General features: G+C 53.8%; 1 protein-coding gene across 2 annotated transcripts in view; it reads left to right on the top strand.

Annotated features, from left to right (window-relative positions):
* The window catches only part of LOC144729167 (vasoactive intestinal polypeptide receptor-like), a 34703-nt gene extending 13325 nt beyond the window's left edge, over positions 1-21378 (top strand). Inside the window, exons 2-14 of one of the 2 annotated variants that reach the window (XM_078609190.1) lie at positions 5047-5167; positions 7081-7185; positions 8299-8405; positions 9289-9383; positions 10500-10632; positions 11889-11927; positions 12378-12531; positions 13721-13781; positions 14955-15024; positions 17807-17898; positions 18835-18976; positions 19681-19722; positions 21104-21378. In XM_078609190.1, the coding sequence (XP_078465316.1) occupies positions 5047-5167; positions 7081-7185; positions 8299-8405; positions 9289-9383; positions 10500-10632; positions 11889-11927; positions 12378-12531; positions 13721-13781; positions 14955-15024; positions 17807-17898; positions 18835-18976; positions 19681-19722; positions 21104-21292 (1350 nt within the window). In that variant the 3' untranslated portion in view covers positions 21293-21378. Of the gene's footprint in view, positions 1-5046; positions 5168-7080; positions 7186-8298; positions 8406-9288; positions 9384-10499; positions 10633-11888; positions 11928-12377; positions 12532-13720; positions 13782-14954; positions 15025-17806; positions 17899-18834; positions 18977-19680; positions 20735-21103 lie in introns of those variants that run through there. The other variant, XM_078609188.1, reaches the window with a different exon arrangement.
* Positions 21379-21586: the final 208 nt, after the last annotated feature.

Genomic DNA, 21586 nt, shown 5'->3' with positions numbered 1-21586 from the left:
CCAACGGCAGGCCGACGCTTTTTTTTTCAAATCAATATTTGTTTGCTTTCAATGCACTTTGCAGCATTTGCCCATGACCAGCGTTACTAAAATGCAGGCGGAGTTCGGGAAGAGATTTCGTGAGAAATGAAGCCTTGCCTACTACTACTACAGTACTATATTTAACTACAACTACTTAAGGATCAAATCACTCGGACTGCCCCCGATCTCGCGAGATCTCGGGAAACTCTTCAGTACCCCAGAGCCTGGACAGCGCCTGGGTTGCAGAGCCGGCTGCGAAAAAAAACTGTCAAGCGGTGGGTAGCAAACTCCAATGTTGTACCGCACTTCTGCTCCTCCACAAGGGTCTCCGCTTCCAACCTCTTGGCCAAACCCACACTGACCAGCGCGGTGAAGCTTGGTCACGTAACCCACACGACCCCGACGGAGTGGCGTGACCCTCAATTGAAAGGGCTACGTCCTTAAATGCCCTTTTACCTAATTACATTGCAGGGGTAGTGAGATATGGTTCGCGGCGTGTGGTCATTATCCAGCGGCGGACTGAACACGACCCCCACTATAATATTTATCCAAGAAAGGGTCACGGAGTCTCGAGGCTCATTATTAGGAGCAGGAGACACGGTCCAGTATGGTAAGAGCAGCTCTTCGTCTCGTAACTGCCGTGTGCTAGCGGGCGCTCAGAGACACGATTTCCTGGAATATTTCGTTCATGACACAAAAAAAGGCTTTCAAGTTACGGTCAAGCGCGGTTTTCGAGTGAGGACGTAACATTGATTCGAGCGTGTGGGACTTCCCGTTGCAGTGACATCACGAGAGGGGCAATGACGAAGCGGCTCATTGTAACTTGAGACTTTGTTTGGATTATAGTTCACGAGAATGACTCGATAAGACTGTGTGGCCGTAAAAAAGTATACGATAGGCGACGTTTCTGGCAATGACCCTGACGAGCCCAGCAGTGGGCTCGTCAGGGTTAGGGGCAGGCGTAATACTCGCGGCTGCTTAGTTGCGTAGGGTCAGTGAGAGGACTGGTGCTCGTGAGCCCATTGTGGGACCTGAGGATACATCACCTTCTAGATTTGAAGTTTCTGTGACTGCAAGGATCCATACTCTTCGGTTCTTTCGGTAAAGTCACGTAGCTGAAAATAGAAATACAATAAAAAATAAAAAAATCACGACGTTTCGGGCGCAACACAAGCGTTCGTCCTCAGGTGGGGACAACCACAGCGACGAAACAGTCGCTAAAGTATGTTTTGTCGCTGTGGTTGTGTTGCGCCCGAAACGTCGTGATTTATTTTATTTTTTATTTATTTTATTTTCACCTACGTGACTTTACCGAAAGAACCAAAGAGGATACATCACCTTGGCAGGCCACACCTTCAAGAGGGCAGAAGAGCTACGGACAAGATCTAGAGATGTAGCAAGATAATAGAAACGTAGACGGAGACGTAGTGGAATTAGGGAATGAAAATTCGGACAAGATATAGATGAGTTGAAATTAATTTGATTTCTGAAGTGTTAAAACGCTTCATTGGATTCGAATTTAAGCTGAGATGTCTTGATACAGTCAGATAAACGCATTAATTCCCGGGCCCCTTGAGCTGCTTGGGCACCCTAATCATTTGCTTGGTTTGCTGATGCCTGGCACAACTACGGGCTGGTTGGTTCGTTGATTAGGTCTCTTGGTGTAGGGTTAGTACTTCGTGGATGCTTGGCTATTTGTTCAGGAGTAGTGAGAGAACTCACACTCGTCGCCGATTTACTATATGGCAGAGTTAGGGGGCCGTGGTAGGGCTAATACTAATACTCGTGGCTGGTTGGGTAGGTGGCTAGGGTTAGGGTAGAGCTGGCATGTGATTGGCTGAGTTAATTCCAGTATAAATACATATTTAGAATTTCTGAACTCCTTCCCTTTAGTCTTTTTACCGTCACCCATTCCTGATGCCAAACTAGTGTCGCCGTCTTGGGTTTGACTCGGACAGTCCGGGAATCGGCGCCTTGTTTTTGGCTGGCAGCACAAATTGGTTGGTATCGAGGTCCAGTACCGGTTGTGTGGCTGTGTTGATCTTTATTACGGGATGCCACACAGTTGTGAGAATAGATCGAGTGCCGACCGAACAAAAGATGTACGTGGAAAAAGTTGGCGAAACACAATAACCAAACGCTGCGTTGTTATTTACCTTGGTTGCTTCAGTTCTGTTAGAAAAAGAAAATACACTTGTAATGTACCACGCAGTATTCGCTCACTTTTTGAAGAGGAAGGACGACTGAGGTACGATGAGTTGCCACAAACAAGTGGAAATACAGCCAGGCGGGCAAGCCGGCACCAGCGATTGCCCAAGCTCTACGATCCTCTGTATATAATATTTTCAGCCAATAAATGAGTGGATTTACTGTATATATAAATTTTTTTACCAAGTGACGCCCACTGAGCTATATAGCTCTTTTTCAGAAGCGACCTGGCCACAAATAAGAGCTTAACGAAATGGCTTATCACGTGGACATTTATAACAACCACATTCTCTAAATGCATGTTTCTAAATATAGAGAGGAAAAAACTGGAGGACCCAGAGACAATTCCACGCGACCACGGGTAGAATATGCCACTCTAAATATATAGGCGTCAAGGTCGGGATCGAACACCGCGACCTCCTGTATACAAGGCGAGGTAGTTAACATTTCGCCACCGTGGCACCATATATGTGGGAGGAAAGCGGATCACACGCAGAGGCGGCAACACTCGATTGCGTACTCATGAAACAGATGGAGATTAGTCCACACCTTGCTGTACCGCATTCTCCGGTCCAGCCCAGGGTTGATGGCACCTCGTCGGCGACTACGGAAAAGGAGTTTCGCGACTTCCGCGTGATCCACCAGTGGTGTTTTCAGACGGCTTCAGCTCGGGGCCACTTTAGCCAATAATTATTGCGTGTTGCAATCCACCGGTGGATTGACATCTTAAAGGCCCTACCTGTATATGGATGCACGAGGCACTTTGGTGCCTGTGCCCGGAGAAGAGTAACGCACGTCAAGGGAAAGAAAAGCCAACTCGAGAATGTCACACACCATTCGATAGCAGAGCAGCCTCTCCTGCCGCAGGTACTCTGCCACCTGCCGGCCGGCCCGTGGCCCTGGCAGCAACGCGGTTGAATGTTCGGGGAGGCGTTGCCTCGCACGGGCCGCTGCGACGCCTCGTGGCAGTAATCGGGAGCACGTTGTCCCCGCGATTAATAACTAACGGCTTACCTGTTATCGGCGGTTGCATATCTCTACAACAGCGGGCGGAGTTTGATTGACGTAGGTTGGCGTGGCTCTGCTATCTGCTTGGTGCGCGGGAGAAGGAACGCGTTGTCATCACTGAGCACGCGCATCGATCGGTCGCATCGTTGGAATTCGTTCTTGACGAAAGAGTAACAATCGAAGTGCTTCGTTTCGAGCGATTTATCCGATGATTTTAAGTTGTGAGGTTTCAATTTACGAAACCGTGCGATGCCAGAGAAACGGAAGCGTATTGTTTTAACTTTAGATCATAAAACTGGATGTTATATCCGTAAATTGGCAGACGGCAGTTCCAATGCTCTTAACTTCAACGTAAACTACACCCATGTCGGTGGCTATTGGCATCGAGTTCCACGGAAGTTTGTTTTAATTATTATTCGCGATTTTAGATATATCCGCGGGCGTCCTCCCCGTAATTAGCGCGCACAATCGCGAGTCCACCGTGTAACATTCAGTTGATGTTCTCATTTAAACCAGGTGAGAACTCAAGATACCAGGATGAGTCTCATATGCGAGAGTGACCTTGGGGGCGATCGTCTGCCAGGAGGGCGGCGATGGTTGCTCCCTAGAAGCCCAAACGAGGAGCTCGCGGCGCAGCTTTAGAATTTGGCAAATTTGGACCCCGTGACGCCGGCGCCGCACACAGTGGCTCCCTGCTCTTGCGAATGACGTCAGGGGATTATTCCTCCTCCTCGTCTTCCTCCTCTTCTTCCTCTTCTTCGTACGGCTGATGTTGGTGGAGAGCAACAACTGCGCGTTTACACTGCAGTGGATGAACCCGGATGATTGCGCCGGGAGTAGCGGCGCGGCGCATCGTGGCCGCGATGACTCCTCCCCTCCGTCCGCTGCGAGTGAATGAAGACGGCACGTAATACTGCCGTGGGTTTTACACCAGCAGGATTAACCGGGGCGGCCGCCAGAATAGAACCGGCAATCTGCAACAAGCGGCGGCTGCACGACCGCTGGTCCCCGCGTCACCGCCGTATGACAAGAAGTTTCAACGTACACGCGTACACCATTGTATGAGCAGTGTATTGAAATGGGTTAAAATAGTGAGCGTCACCCCGGGAATTACCGTCGCCCACTAATAGTCGACGATTTCGATGGATATTTCCTCCAGATTTCGTTGACGATATTAACATGACGCATGTGCATCTCTCTCGTCGTGTCATCGATCAGCTCTGTAAATAATGGGACCCCCCCCCAGAATCAGAGTGCAGACTAGAAAACCAAAATAATACGGTTCCCAGAAGCAAGACTTTCTATCAAGTGAGCCTTGGTGACTATAACTGTACCGATGAGTTCCAATGCAATCGAAGCCGGTCCACAGTTTGTCGATCTCTGCGTCACTGCTGCCCGTCAGGCGGTAGTAACACGTTTACTCGATTTGATTTATTTAAGAAAATAAATGTAATAATAGAATACAAAGTTTCGATTGCAACAAAAGCAACCGTCATCAGGTAAGAATGAATGAGAAGAATGAATGAGAGTAATTCCTGCGGTCACGAAAGCTTCAAATCAAGTTTGATTTATTTTGATGGTGACCTCGAGCACAAGAGAGGGCCCCACGATGCGGTTAGTTCTGCGGGAACTGCCGGCGGTTTTTGTTGTTGTTGCTGCTACTGCTGTTACTGCTGCTACTGTTACTGCTGCTGCTGTTGCTGCTGCTGCTACTGCTACTACTGCTGCTGCTACTGCTACTGCTGCTACTGCTGCTGCTACTGCTGCACGATGCACAAATGCTGTGGTCCGGTCGCTGCTCTGCGCCAGGTGACGGGGATCTTGCCCGAATGCGAATTCCTCGTGGAGCTCAAGAAGCGGGAGAACGAGTGCGCGGAGCGCGTGGGCCACGAGATCAACGCGTCCGTCGCTCGCGGCCTCTACCTGCCCGGTACCGTGGTGACCTCCCAACCCCCCACCGCCACAAAGACAAAGATCCCCCCCCGCGTAGCCTATCGGGGCAAGTGCTGTGAGCGAGCAGCGCCGACGAAGGCTCGAACGGCACACGAGGGGGTTGGGTGGCCAGCGCCACGCCCGACCTCCTTCGATCTCCCCGCCGGTGGCGATGTTCACACGCCTCACCAGGCATTCATTTGAGGCTTAGTTGACCTAGAGGAGGCCCGGGACCGGTTCAGATTTATTATCGTCAGTGGTGTTGGCCGTGAGCGGGAATCAAACTCGGTTCGCCGGGTTAGGGGCGCGGCGCGCTAACCCCTGCACCACCGCTCCTCCGTGACCCCCTCCTTCCACCCTACACCCACGTGGCGGAGTGGGGGGATAAGACTCAAGCCCCCCCCCCCCCACCCCAGATCCACGTACACGCAACGTGGGCTTTAGGGGCCTTCAGCACTGAGCCAGCGACGGTAACGACGGAGTCCTTGACTTCGGGTCTCGGTGATAAAGGAGTGGGTGGGGGTGGGGCAGGGGGGGGGTGAAAACGATAGCAGCCCCCCCCCCCCCTCAAACTCAGTCTGGCTCTGAGCCACGCGCGCGACTGGGACAGTCATTCAGTTGATTAGTCAATTGAAAATTATCATCGGCTTACGTGTTCTGGAGGATTGCTTTGGGCCCCGTTAATATAAGAAAAAAAAACTATTAATATTTTTAACTTTACCAAATAAGGCCTACTGAGCTATACAGCTCTTTTTTCAGAAGCGAACTGGCCACAAGTGATCGCTCAACGAAGTGGCTTGTCGTGTGGACATTTATAGCAGCCAAATACTCTAAATGTGGAGGGAGAAACCAGAGGACCCGAAGAAAAATCCACGCGCCCACGAGGACAGAGACACGCAAACTTCAAATATACAGCAGGCGTCAGGGTTTGAACCCACGACCTCCTGCATGCCAGGCAAGGGAGTTGACATCTCGCCACCAGCAGTCCAAAAATCCCGCCGCCCCAAGGTGGGAACCCCCCGCCCCCGATAAACAACCTAAAACTCTCTCTCCGAAGCCGGACTCATCCATTGCCGGAGGAGTTGGCGTCAACACCCCCTCCGTAGCTGCCGCTACTGGAGGCCCTTCCGCCAGCGAGTGGAGTGAGCAAGACGACACGGCAGCGCTGCGCTTGTACCCTGCGCCGGATTGAAAGACCCTCCGAGGAAGTCCGTACTCCTGCAGTTCTCAGGTTTCGGCCTCCAGAAGCCATTCTCTAGCACGTGGCGGGTCGGGGGTAATGTTCTGACCCGGCTGTTTACGAGCGAGTTGCAGGTCTGGGGTGAGTTCCGAATGGGGATTTCTCTGTCGCACGATGCCGTCGGCACAATCGGATCGCAAACGCGTCACGCGAAACGAAAAGTAAAAGTTGCTATGTCCGTGCATTTGCCCGCGTGTGTGCGTGTGTGCGTGTGTGCGCGTGTGTGCGCGTGTGTGCGTGTGTGCGTGTGTGCGCGTGTGTGCGTGCGTGTGCGTGTGTGTGCGTGCGTGTGTGTGTGCGCGCGTGTGTGTGTGCGTGTGTGTGCGTGTGTGTGTGTGCGTGTGTTCGTGTGCGCGTGTGTGTGTGCATGTGTGCGTGTGTGCGTGTGCGCGTGTGTGCATGCGTGTGTGCGTGCGTGTGTGTGCGTGTGTGCGTGTGCGCGTGTGTGCGTGCACGTGTGTGCGTGTGCGCGTGTGTGCGTGTGTGCATGCGTGTGTGCGTGTGTGCGCATGCGCGCGCGTGTGTGCGTGCATGTGTGCGCATGTGTGCATGCGTGTGTTCGTGCGTGTGTGTGCGCGCGTGTGTGCGTGCGTGTGTGCGCGTGTGTGCATGCGTGTGTGCGCGTGTGTGCATGCGTGTGTGTGTGTGTGTGTGCGCGCGCCTCGTGCCAGGCTGCCCTGGCATGTGGGACAATCTGTCGTGCTGGCCGGCGGCTGCCCACGGAGACGTGCGCTCCGTGCCCTGCCCGGACTTCATCGCTCTCTTCAAGAAACGAGGTGCGCGCTCGCGGTCGCGGCAGCGGCGCGCCTGAACACGCGCGCCATCAACACCGGCTATTTAGCCATCGACGACTGTTTCGCGATGGGCATCGGTTGTTCGGGTGGCAGCAGGAATGGACTCGTGCCGGTGACTTGGTGCCGGCCGGCGTTGCTGTGCAGAGCTTCGTTACAGGAGATGACAGGCCGAGCGGTGGCCGAGAAACGCGTCCGGGTTTTGCTCTCCAGTTGGAAAAGGTGGCGACCCTCCAATATCTGAGACCCCAAAGGCTGCAGCATGAAATACCTCCAGGTTGACGGTGGCTATGCTGCGTGTCGCCTGTAATCCAGCGCTGGAGGCGGGGGGGGGGGGGGTAGCGTGGATCACAGCACAAATGTTGTGAAACTCCCTTCCCGTTGGGCGTCGATGAGGAGCCGTACCTCGGCTTTCCAGGAGAAGGCAGCACTTTAAAATGTGGACTCCACCTGTTTCATCTGTATGGGATAGAGTGTTGCTTCCTCGCATGCGTGGGGTTTCTTCACACATGTAAACACCTCAGTAATTGGCCGATGTCACCTTAAGGGGCCGTCCATAAATGACGTCACGCACCTGGGGGGGGGGGGGTCAGACATTTGTGACGATGTGTGACGAGGGGGGGGGGGGTTGAGAAATGTGACGTCACATCAAAATGTGCAACTTTAAATAAATATAGACAACACGTTCTACTTAATTAAATAGACTTTTTAATAAATGTTTTCTCCTACAACAGAGTGCAGCGCCACATTAAATACGCACTACAATGGCACTAATTTAAAGCGATTTGAAGCATGGTTTATTTTTTGGGGGGGGGGCAGAGCTTTGTGACGTTATATTTGAGGGGGGGGGGGGTCTGAATTTTTGTGACGCCGTGTGACGAGGAGGAAAGGGGCGGTCAAAATCGTCCAAAATCGCGTGACGTCATTTATGGACGGCCCCTAATACATAGAGAACCGCAGAGCTTGCACAATCTGCTGGTGCCGGCTCACCGCGTGGCTGCTTTCCTGCTTGTCTTTGGTTCCTCGTGCCTCGCTTAACAGCACTTGGCCCTGGCGGTCTGTTCAAGGCTACGTGTTTTCACGCGTGTGCTCATCCAGGCGTGGTGTACCGGAACTGCACGCTCATCGGCTGGACCGACCCCTACCCCATATACGGCGAGGCCTGCGGCTTGGACGACGTCAACGAGAATGAGACGGACGAGAGGGTGAGGGAGCCGTCTACCGACCACCACGCCCCAACCCCGTCTTCCCCCGCCGGACAGTCGGCATCCGAAAACTGGCCCGTGGGCACGACGTCCGGGCGTCGATTTGATCACCACCACCGTTACCGTCCCCCCGCTTCGTATTCTCATCATATGGGGCTCACTCATTAACCCCTTTCGTTCAATCCGTTCATCATCATTTACTGTCATCGATTTCGCTTTCACCGAATTGACGCATCGCAGATTCGCCCCCCACCCCCCCATTGCTTACACTCATCCATTTCACTCACCTCATCTCCACCCTTACACTCATACGTTCTACCGTTGTTAATGCTCTGTCATGATAAGAATTCACATCTCAACTTTATTGGGCTGTCGTGCATCCCAGAAATGTGAATGACATCCGGACTTTCCGCCCCACGTGCTGCTGGGAGCTTCTTCAACGAAACGACAGAATTTAGGAACGATTCAGTCCCTGAGCAAGCTACCAGCATGTGGAGGCGAAACGTCGGGCACCGTACCGAACAGCACGTGGCACAATCCGACAGCACATCGGAGAGTGTGTTTGGGGGAGCGGCGGCACAGTGGTTTGCTCGCTGCGCTACAAACCCGGTGACCAAAAGTCAATTCCCACATGACCAATCAACAGTGGCAAATATTTTAACTGGTCCTGGGCCTCTCCTATGTCGACTCAGCCTTAAATGAGTACCTGGTACAGTGTATAAACGTCAGCATTGGGGAGACAAATGCTGCCTGGCATGGTGCTGGCCACCCACTGACTTGTGTGCCGTGGCGGCCTTCATAAGTGCTCGCGAAACAGCACTTTGACCGCAACAGTCTGTTCAAGGCTACACGGGGGAATCTGTGCCTTTGTGTGCGTGTGCAGTCGTACTACAGGACGGTGAAGATCACGTACACGGTCGGGTACAGCACGTCGCTCATCGCTCTCACCGCCGCAATGCTCATCCTCTGCCTCTTCCGGTGCGAAGCCGACGGCACGAAACACGCGGACGCGCGGACACGCGTGGGTGGGTCCGTCCCGTGACCTCCCGGGGGGGGGGCCCTGCCGGCCGAGCGCTTGGTCACGTCGCGCGGCCTCGGAAGCGCACCTAGCCCGGCACGAGCGCTGCGGTTGTCGGAACGGTGTCACTGATGGCCAACGGCGGGCGCTGTTTGCCGTGATCGTTGTTGACGCGTGGCGACGGGACGCGCGGTTTGTTCGGTGGCTGCGACTGGTCGCGTATAGGGGGGGGGGGTGCAATGTGGGCCGGCCCCACTGGCCCCAGGAGTGCCGTAGCCAGCGCCTGCACACCCAGTCCCGGATGAAGCTAGTGCGGGGCCTGTAGCTTATGTTACAAAGGGGCCCTAAAAAAACACATAAATGTAAAAAAAATACCTGCAGAGTAAATTTATTATATTTTTTTATTTGCTATATTTTCAGATAATACGATAAATGGCTAACCTGGAACACCCAGTCGTTCATAAACATTGAAGGCGGTATAGTACTATAGTAATAGAGCAAGTGCAGAATCACTGAACCGGAATTGATAGCCTGAAAGCATTTAGCGCGGGGCCCTTGAAAGTGCGGGGCCTGTAGCATATGTAGCTACTTGTGCTACTGGGATCATCCGGCACTGTGCACACCCGATAGCGAGTTTTATCGAACACTTGAGTGAGTTGTGATGGTTCAGTTTTATCGAACACTTTTTTTTACGTGTTATATTAAAATTCGCGATCATTCAATGTGTGAAGAAGATGATGATGATGATGCGATGTGTGATAACGCAAAGGTTGCCACCTGTGGTGCGGGTGTCAGCTGGTGCAGTCCGGGAATCGGCGTATGTGTTCAGGTGGCAGCAGGAATTGATGTGTACCGAGATCTGGTACCGGTGTAGCTGCTACGAGGAAATTCGTTGCAGCAGTGTACCGCACGCTCCTGATAATTATAGACCCAGTGCGGGCTGGGGAATCTGTCCAGCTTTTGGTCGACAGCGGAAAAGGTGGCGACACTAGATGACACGTTTGTGTGTGTGTGTGCGCGTGCGTGCATATGTGTGCGTGTGTGATCGTGACGACGTGTGGTGTCCGTCTCTACAGGAAGCTGCACTGCACGCGCAACTACATCCACATGCACCTCTTCATGTCGTTCATCCTCCGCGCCATCTCCGTGTTCATCAAGGACGCCGTGCTCTTCCCCGAGAACGAGAGCAGCCGCTGCTCCACCGCCGGGGTATGCGCACACGCACGCATAGACACGCACACGTAGACACGCACACTCGTGACAAACAGCAACAAGGACCCCCAGCACGAAGCTCATTCACGCGAGAGCAAAGCCTGCTGTCGACGCCTGATGGTGCCGGATGTAATCTCCGACGACAGAAACCTCGTCCGAAAATCGCCAAAAAGGTGCTCGCGTTTTGAAAGTCCCTCCGGTTTTTCATGATGAAAAAAACCAAATCATTTGGCGCATTTGCTCACGACGTGGAAACTTCATCTGATTGGCTCTGACGGGTGGCAGAGGGTACAGCTGAAGATTGGAATGGCACCTTACGTGATGATTTCAGCCAAAAAGTGACGAACAATTGTTAATAATTATTGATGATTATTAACAATTTTTACAGTTACCGTAATTTATAATTATTAACAATTGGGTTTTCACCGCCAACGTCGTGAGGTTTTTGTGTGTGTCAGGCTCCGCTGTGATGATCGCCGACCAGATCTGTGTCACTGGAAGTCCTCCACCACCCGACGCGGCGAAACGAATGAAATTGTCGCGCGTGCAGCACGACGAGCATTTGTCAGCTACTCGAGCTCACTCACCGGTTCGCAGTGGATTTACATTTACTTAGTTAATCCTCTTCATCCCCGTGTGGGACGCAAGGCCGCAATGACTCCCTCCACGTCTCCTTTCCTGTCCTCGGCAACGTGTTGAGACTCGCCGCGAGAGAGTTTGGTCGCTGCAACCAGCTCGTTCTTCACGGCCTTGCACCACGTGGTCTTGGGTCTCCCAGGTTTCCTGTTTGCTCGGTGCTGTCCATCTCAGCAACAATTATATATGACCTTATCGGGGATTTTATAGAGTGCTTTAGTCGAAGCGCTTTACAGGAATTATTAATGATACGTTAGTTATTGGGTGATGGGAAACAGGGGATGGGGTTTGAGTGTTGGGGAGGGGAAGGGATGGAAAGGGAGGTGAGGTGAGGTGAGGAAGGGGGAGGATAGTTAAGGTTTTAAGGATGCAGACAGGAAGTAGTAGAGGGATACGCTATTGAGACCACGTTAAACTTCATTATGACAAGAAAGTTGAAAGTCAGAACAACAGTCCAGGAAGTCGGAATCGAGGGATGGCTATATCACCACAGTGCCTGGTCACGTGAGCGATGCGTGAGTTGTGTTGGTGACGGCGTGTGTTGTGTTGATGGTGGAGCAGTTATATTGGTGATGAGTTGTGTTGCGCTGGTAACCGTATTTTACGTGTCTGGCCAGGATGAAGATGAGTACTTCGATGACATGGAGAACATGAAGGTGATTGCGTGTTATAGAACCCACAGCCCCACGCAGAACCCACACGAATACACCTGCATACGCGCGCACACCTCCCACTCATCATCATCATCCCTGTACACACCTACACATGCCAACATGTACCACTATAAGACAACAAAAAAACCCAGTATAGCCTTTTACTGACTGTTGGGGAAAGTGCTGTTAGCGAGCACCTACGAAGGCCGGCACGACACACGTGGTCAGCATCACACCCCGCCACTTTTGTTCACACACCGCACCAGGTACTCATTTAAGGTTGAGTCGACCTAGGGGAGGCCCAGGACCGGTTCAGATAATCGTCACGGGTGGTTGGCCGTGAGCGTGGTTAAGGAACGAGCAACTCCACCCCCCCCTCTCCCAGCCCCCCTGCCCCCTCCCCCGTAACACGTACGACGATTCTGTCTCCCGCCTGTGTGCGTGCGAGCGCAGCTGGGCTGCCAGCTCACCATGGTGTTCTTCCAGTACTGCATCATGGCCAACTACAGCTGGCTGCTGGTGGAGGGTCTCTACCTGCACACCCTGCTCCTCATCTCCTTCTTCTCCGAGAGGAAGTACTTCTGCTGCTACATCCTCATCGGCTGGGGTGAGCGAGCGGTGGCCAGCGTTAGCCCCGCAGCGGGCCCGCGCGCTTTCGGGTCGATTCCGCGTCACCGGGGCGAGGACTTATCATAATAATAATTTAAAACTCCTATCCAGGGGCCTACCCTGGCTCCTCCCCCCTCTACCAGTATATATACAAGGTCGGATCTCTTGGAATTTCTCATTTACTTGATACAGCAAGCGTGCTATGACGGTTCCACCTGAAGACGGAAGCTTGTGTTGCCTCCGAAACGTCGTGATTTTTATTTAATTTAACTTTAATTAATTTTAATAAAAAATTTTTACCTACGTGACTTTACCGAAAACCTAAGAATATGACTCCGGGGGGACCAGGATCGGGTGTCTCGTCGGCAAGAGTGACCTGGCCGTGGTGGCTGTGCGTGCGCGGCTCGCCAAAACAGACATCAGAGGCAGCTGGCTCTGGCTGCCACTGCGACCGCCAATTGTATTGGCCCAAGCGCTAAACCTCTACTGCCGAATCTCCCACCTTACTCTCTCTCTCTGTCGGGGATCTTCTCTGATTGGGCGTATTGACATCTCCAATCGAGCCTTGCGCTTGCTAGTTATCTTTTTTTTTTTGCGGCGGCGGCTCTTGTCCCAGTCTCTCTTGTTCCAGCCACGCGTCATTCCGTCTGTCGTGGGTCCTGCTCGCGCTCTCGCCCCTCGCCACGCGTACCAGGAGGAGCTGCGGCGCCCACCGCTACATCGTCCTCATCCCATTGCCCACGTGTTTTTTTGTTTACTCGATTGAGCATGATGAGCTGAGCCTTCGGATTGGGGGGGGGCTCAGCTTCTTCCAGCCCCCCTCTCCACAACGCTACAAGGGACTGCCTTGTGACCTGCCAATTCAACAATTCCACTTTTGGTTGAAATTCAATTCCAGCATCGCGCAGTGAGTGTAGTATCTGGGCAGAGGCCGATCTGGAAACTTCCCAAGGGGGGGCGGTCTTGAAATGTCAAGCTTTTTAAACATGACTCCAGCTTACTAAAGAGACTTTCAATATAATTTCTCTGATACACATCAATGACGTATCAAAGTTTCGCGGACGCAAGTGGGGGGTGGGGGGTGGATATCACCCCCACATCGCCCCCCCCCCCCCCCCGCACCACATGGATCTGCCACTGACCCGCGGCGTGTGATGTCGTCAGCGAGCCGAGTGGGTGTCTTGCAGGAGCCCCCGCGATCTTCATCGTGCCCTGGGCCCTGTCGCGCTGGATCTACGAGAACACCGGGTGAGCGCGCTGCCTTCACCTCCAACTCCCGCCACTCCACAGCCCCTCCCCTCGACCCCCCCCCCTCGACCCCCCCCCCCCCAAAGGCAGCCGTGATTCCCAAGACGCTGATACTGTAGTCACCACCTCTGCTGTATGAACATTATTTTGACTATTAACTATTATTATTTTATATTCTTGATTCTTTCGGTAAAGTCACGTAGAAGGGAAAAAAATATATATACATTATTTGATTATTTCCCTTCTACTTGACTTTACCGAAAGAACCAAGAATTTGAATCCCTGCAGTCACGAAAGCTTTAAATTATTATTATTTTAAACGGGTAAGTCCCACTGAGCTATGTAGCTGTTTTTCAGGAGCGACCTGGCCACAAATTATAGTCCAAGGAAATGGCTTATCATCCACATACTCGAAACGAGTGTTTCTAAATGTGGGGGGGGGGGGGGGGGGGGGGAACCGGAGGTTCCAGAGAAAAATCCACAGGACCGCGGGGAGAGAGACACGCAAACTTCGAATATACAGCAGGCATTGTCATGGTCGGGATCGAACCCACGGCCTCCTGCATACCAGGCGAGGTAGTTAACATCTCGTCATCGTGGCGCCCTGGCTGGCTGGGCTCCTCATGCCGTTATTATACAACTGACAAAACAATTACACGTGCGTTAGAGAACGCAGGTGCGGCTTAATGACATCATCCAATGTATTGTCTCCGATTAGCACAGGTGGATGCATACGGCGCGAGAGAAGTCCCAACACTCAAGATATATACGCTCAAGCGATTAGCGCAAGCGAGTGGGCCTGGGCGGGACGCGGTCAAGAATAGTAACGGAGTGGCAGCCGAGGAGTCCGAGAGGGCGTCCGTTGAAGAGACGTAGCGGTGAGATTGGTTCGTGTGCGGATGCACCGGGGTGGATTGTTGCGTCGAAGGGTCGCGAGACAGCGGTGGCTTGCGGGAGGCCTTTCAGAAGATGACGATGATAATGATGGTGATGATGACAAAACCAGGACTTTTGAAGCCTCGCGGTTTTCCCAGGACAGCAGTTACTTCAAAACGAGGACGTTCTGGGAAAACCAGGACAGCTGGCAACCGTTGTCGCCCAGGAGCAAACAGCGGTACCTGTAGCGGCGTCAGCAGCAAGTGACACCTGGTCTCTCTGGTGTGCTGTGTACAGCTGCTGGGACACGAATGACAACCACGAGATCTGGTGGATTATCAAGGGCCCCATCCTCTTCTGCATCCTCGTGAGACGCGCGCATGTGTGCACACGCGCGCACACTCCATTCACACACACTCCATTCACACACACACCATTCACACACACTCTATTCACACACACACACTCCATTCACACACACTCCATTCACACACACTCCATTCACACACACACCATTCACACACACTCCATTCACACACACACACTCCATTCACACACACACACTCCATTCACACACACACTCCATTCACACACACTCCATTCACACACACACTCCATTGACACACACACATACTCCATTCACACACACTCCATTCACACACACACACTCCATTCACACACACACACATACTCCATTCACACACACTCCACTCACACGCGCACACTCCATTCACACACACACCATTCACACACACACCATTCACACACACTCCATTTACACGCGCAGACTCCATCCACACACACACACACATACTCCATTCACACGTGCACACACTCCCATTCACACACACACATACTCCATTCACACGTGCACACACTCCCATTCACACACACACATACTCCATTCACACGTGCACACACTCCCATTCATACACACACACACACATACTCCATTCACACGTGCACACACTCCCATTCACACACACACACACATACTCCATTCACACGTGCACACACTCCCATTCACACACACACACATACTCCATTCACACACACAAACTCCATTCACACACACACATACTCCATTCACACACACACACACTCCATTCACACACACACACATACTGCAGTCACACACACTCCATTCACACGTGCACACACTCCCATTCACACACACACACTCCATTCACACACGCACTGCACACATACACACTCCATTCACACACGCACTGCACTGCACACACACACACACTATTCACATGCTCCGTTCACACACGCACTGCACTGCACACACACACACACTATTCACATGCTCCGTTCACACACGCACTGCACTGCACACACACACACACACTAGTCACATGCTCCGTTCACACACTCACTGCACTGCACACACACACACACTATTCACATGCTCCGTTCACACACGCACTGCACTGCACACACACACACACTATTCACATGCTCCGTTCACACACGCACTGCACTGCACACACACACACACACACTATTCACATGCTCCGTTCACACACGCACTGCACTGCACACACACACACACTATTCACATGCTCCGTTCACACACGCACTGCACTGCACACACACACACACTATTCACATGCTCCGTTCACACACGCACTGCACTGCACACACACACACACACTAGTCACATGCTCCGTTCACACACTCACTGCACTGCACACACACACACACTATTCACATGCTCCGTTCACACACGCACTGCACTGCACACACACACACACTATTCACATGCTCCGTTCACACACGCACTGCACTGCACACACACACACACTATTCACATGCTCCGTTCACACACGCACTGCACTGCACACACACACACACTATTCACATGCTCCGTTCACACACGCACTGCACTGCACACACACACACACTATTCACATGCTCCGTTCACACACGCACTGCACTGCACACACACACACACTATTCACATGCTCCGTTCACACACGCACTGCACTGCACACACACACACACACTATTCACATGCTCCGTTCACACACGCACTGCACTGCACACACGAGAGGGACCTGGTGGTGTAGTCACGAGCGGCTGGATCCCGGACGTGAACCCAGGCCCTCGGCGTTGCCGGCTCAGTGCACTGAAGCCCTGAGAGTCACCCGGCCACCTGGAGACCCAGAGTCTGAACCCGAATCACCGGACTCGTGGAACTACAAAACTACTCCCCAACACCAACCACTGGCGGAGTCAGTGGGGGGGTGGCACTTGCCCCCCCAATGATTCGATCGAAATCCCTAATTTAGATCGGATCATTGGGGTTTATTAGTAACAAATCGGCATTTTGCGACCCCCACTGCCACCGTGAAGCATATTATTACGTGCCAGGGACTCTGTGAGATGATATGACAATAGTCTGAGTCCATAATTGGCAATAAGTAACGGCAAAGCAGTTATAAGTGACTCACAGAATTGTGCGCAGTTGCGTATACAGTACACGACTTCCCTTGAGGCATTCACCTTCAGCGAGCGCGATGCCGATCACACAACGCGGTTCGAATTCGACCCTCGATCGATGGCTGCGCCATCGCCGCACACGCGTCGAATAAAGAGCAAGGGACAAGTCCTGACTTACTAACAACTCCTCTATAATTGTTCATTGCTGGAGAGGTTGCCTCCCCTACCTGAAAATCCTGGCTCCGCATTGACACCAACCCTCAATTGTAACCTCGACATCCGTAGGTGCGTATTACCGAGACGTGATGATGTTCATTGTGTCAGGCCATGCTTATCCGTGCCAGGCTGGGTGCATCGCGAGCACATGGCTCGCCGTGCGCCTGGGCCTTGGAAACAGCGCTCCGTCTAAACAACGGGGTCACGTTCGGCCCCCATCGTTTGGACGGAGTGCTCTTGCCAAGGCCACGCGGGAACCCAGCAGCATTTGCCCAACTAAGCCTGCCTCGGCTGACGAGACCCGGGGAAGGTCGTAGCCGGCCCCGAGTTTGCATGCCGAGGCAAACGCCGCTGGGTCATGTTGGTCTGGCAAGTCAACGTGGTGGATGGACTCAAACGGCTGAGACGCAGGCCAGAGGCCTAACGGTGGATGCCATCACCCACGCTGATCCGCAGCGGCGCATAACGAGGCGGTGTCATTGCAGGTCAACTTCATCCTCTTCATCAGCATCATCCGCATCCTCATCAAGAAGCTCAAGTCCCCAGACGTTGGAGGGACCGACTCGAGCCACTACAAGTGAGACGACCACCCTGGGCACGTGCGCATGTGTCTGTGTGTGTGTAGTGTAGGTGGTACAGCGGTTAGCGCGCTGCGCTATGAACCCAGCGACCCGGGTTCGATTCCCGCTCACGGCCAATACCAGTGACGATTATCTGAACCGGTCCCAGGCCTCCCCTAGGTCGACTCAGCCTCAAATGAGTACCCGGTGCGGTGTGTAAACATCGCCACTGGGGAGACAAAGGCGGTCGGGCGTGGTGCTGGCCACCCACCCCCTCGTGTACCGTTCTGGCCTTCATAGGTGCTCGCTAACAGCACTTGCCCCTACAGTCTGTCAAGGCTATACGGGGATCTTTATCTTTGTCTTTGTAGTGTAGGTGCACCTAGCCTGGCACAAGGTGCACGTGCGCTACGAACCTGGCCAACCCAAGATCGATTCCCGGTGACGATCACCACCAGTGACGATGATCTGAACCGGTCATGGGCCTCCCTTAGGTCGATTCAGCCTCAAATTAGTAACTGGTGCGGTGTGTAAACATCACCACTGGGGAGACAAAGGCGGCCGGGCGTGGTGTTGGCCACCCACCCCCTTCATAGGTGCTCGCTAACAGCACTTGCCTCAACAGTCTGTTCAGGCTATACGGGGGATCTTTGTCTTTTTGTTTTTCTACTGCCGGTGCATCTAGCCTGGCACAAAGTGCACCTGGCGTGGCACGAACGCCGCTGAGTGGTGAATGGCGGCTGCTGTTGTTGTATCTCCCCGATGTCGACCCAGCATTAAAAGAGCCTTGTTGCGGCGTGTAAACATCGCACACCAGGGGAGACAAAGGCAGCCAGCCGTGGTGTTAGCCACGCCACCCGCTCGTCATCGGCGCCACTCGCCAACAGCGCTTGCCCCAACGGTCCGTTGAAGGCTGTCCGGGGGATCTTTGTCCCTGTCCCGTGCGTGTGCAGGCGTCTGGTGAAGTCCACGCTGCTGCTGATCCCGCTGTTCGGCGTGCACTACATCGTGTTCGCCTTCACGCCCGACAACATGCTGCGCGACTTCCCCATCGAGATGAGACTCTACTTTGAGCTGTCCTTTGGCTCCTTCCAGGCATGTCCACGCTCACCCCCTGCACTCAGCCACACACTCACACGCTCGCCCGCACGCTCGCTCGCTCGCCTGGACACTCACCCACGCACTCATCCAAACACTCACCCACTCCCCAGCCCGCTCACTCGTTAACATGCTCACCTGCTCACTCGCCCGCAAAGTCACTCACCCACGCACTCAAAAACAAAGATCCCCCGTGTAGCCTTAACAGACTGTTAGAGCAAGTGCTGTTAGCGAGCACCTATGAAGGCCGGCACGGCACACGATTTCATCCCCCACAATTAATGGAGTTGGCCAGACGTCCCGACTTAGGGCCGCAGAGCTCGAAATATTGACGGCACCGGTTCCGACTGCCTTGCTTCCCGCTCGTGCGTGGTCTCCCACTCCCCTGGATCTACGGAAACTGCGCGTCGTGTAAATGTAACTTGTAGCCGGGTCCCGTGAGAGTACACGGAGGCAGCCAGTCCCTGTGCGGTGTTCAGCCAAGTGCCCCTGTGTCGACTTTCAAGTGTCGCGTTTATTTTGTTCAACCCCAGCTGAGAACCTCCCGAGATCAGGATGAGTGTCACGTACGAGGGTGACCTCGGGGTCACCAAAGCCGTGTGCCGGCCGTGCGTGGTGACCGTGATGTGCTGACGGCACAGGCGGCCGTGGCGACTGTGCCCAAAGCCGCCGTCTCCCCTCTCTCCGCGTTGTGTCCGCAGGGCTTCGCCGTGGCGATCCTCTACTGCTTCCTCAATGGAGAGGTACGCGCGCACACGCACGCGTCCACACACGCAAACACGCGTCCACGCATGCACGCATGCGTCCACACACACACGCGTCCACACGCATGCGTCCACACACGCAAGCACGCGTCCACATGTTCGCGTGCACGCATGCCCAGCGGTCCAACAAATGGAAATGCGGTCGTGTCGGTTGGGGGCACAGTGACGCGGTTCGCATCTGGCGGCCGCCCTGGTTAATACTGCGGCATGCATGAACCGCAGTATACCGCGCACCGTCTGCTTCACAGTGAACGCGAAAGATGTATGCGTGTACGTTGAACTACTTTTACACCGTACGTAGCCAAGCGTGCCGATCGGAGGTGTGGGAAAGATCGCCTAATGCCGTTTCTGAAACGGGTGGGCCATCGCGCGCCGGCGTGAAGGTCCAAATTTCCCAAAATTGTGATTACACACAGACAGCAACATCGCCCCCTGCTGTGCTATACCTCCTGCAGACTCTGCCTGTGAAACAGCAGCAGCAGCAGCAGCGTCTTCCTTCGTGATAGCCTCGCCGCTACTGCAATGGCGCGAATACCAAATGTGCAAAATTATTATTAATTGTGAAACTTATTAGTTCCATAGCTCACGGCGACTGCTGCCTACCATCTATGCAACTTAGCATAGGAATAGGAACCGTTCTGAGAAGTGCCAGTGGTATACCACATTTCAAAAAGGGCATTGAGGCGTCGCTCAACATCCCGATGCTCATTTTAATCGACCTTAGCCGCAGGGTGGAGTCAGCGAAGGTTGTTGGATCACTGCACAAATATTGGGCGTCGAAGTGCCATACCCTGTGTGGGACTTCATCCCATCTGTACGGGGATAGAGCGTTTCTCCCTCGCACGCGTGGGTTTTCTCCACGTTTCCTCCAACACCAAAACACATTCGTTGGACAATAACCCCTTCATATATATAGAGGACCGCAGAGCTCGGGCAATTGTTAGCATTACCACGTGGCTGCTGCCTTCTCGCTCATCTCTGGTTCCCCCACGCACGGGTTGACATTGTTATTATATTATTATTAGTACTATTATTATATTAGTATTACTATTATTAGTACTATTACTATATTAGCATTACTATTATTAGTACTATTATTATATTAGTATTACCATTGTAATAGGACGAGCCAACCTCCAACCAGGATTTTTGACTCGTAACCTTTTCCCCGGCTTGCATCGCCGCGCGGAGCCAGCCGGGGGTAGATTCGCATTAGCGGCTAACGCCGGTGGCGAGCGGTCACCGAACCAGGCCGCGGGCACCCACCCCTCCTTCGGCGATCCGCACCGAATGGCACGGTGGGGTACAAACGGCCCCCCCACCCTCCCCCCCACCCCCGTCATCGTCCGGTAACCCCCAGGTGCAGGCCGAGCTGAAGCGCAAGTGGCGACGCTGGTGCGTGGACCGCTACCTGTCGGTCGACCTGCGGCAGCAGCACAACTCCACCGTGAGCAACGGCAACAACGGAGCCACGCAGCTCTCGCTGCTCACCAAGTGCAGCCCCAAGACGCGCTCCTCCAGCCTGCAGGTGGACTCCTCGCTCATCTAGACCCCGACCGGGGGGGGGGGGGGGGGTGGGGGCGGGGTGGTCACGCAGCACGTGCCCCACGCCATCACACACGTCCCCCTGCGATCGCACACGTGCTACCCGCCCCCCCCCCCCCACCCACCCTCCACCCAGCATGGCCCCCCCCCCCGCCCTCCTCACCCTCCATACTTCGATCCACTGGACGCGTCCCTCCGCCTCGCACCCCCCCCCCCCCTCTGCTTGGCATGTGCCTCCCCGCGCCCTCGTTCCTCCGCTCCCCACGCGGTGTAACCTCCACGCGCTCCCCACCCCCCC

This window comes from Lampetra planeri, chromosome 31, assembly GCF_965212315.1.
Source record: "Lampetra planeri chromosome 31, kcLamPlan1.2.h2, whole genome shotgun sequence".
NCBI classification, from domain to species: domain Eukaryota; kingdom Metazoa; phylum Chordata; class Hyperoartia; order Petromyzontiformes; family Petromyzontidae; genus Lampetra; species Lampetra planeri.
The sequence above is the reverse complement of the archived record's forward strand: the minus strand, read 5'-3'. Positions and strand labels throughout refer to the sequence as shown.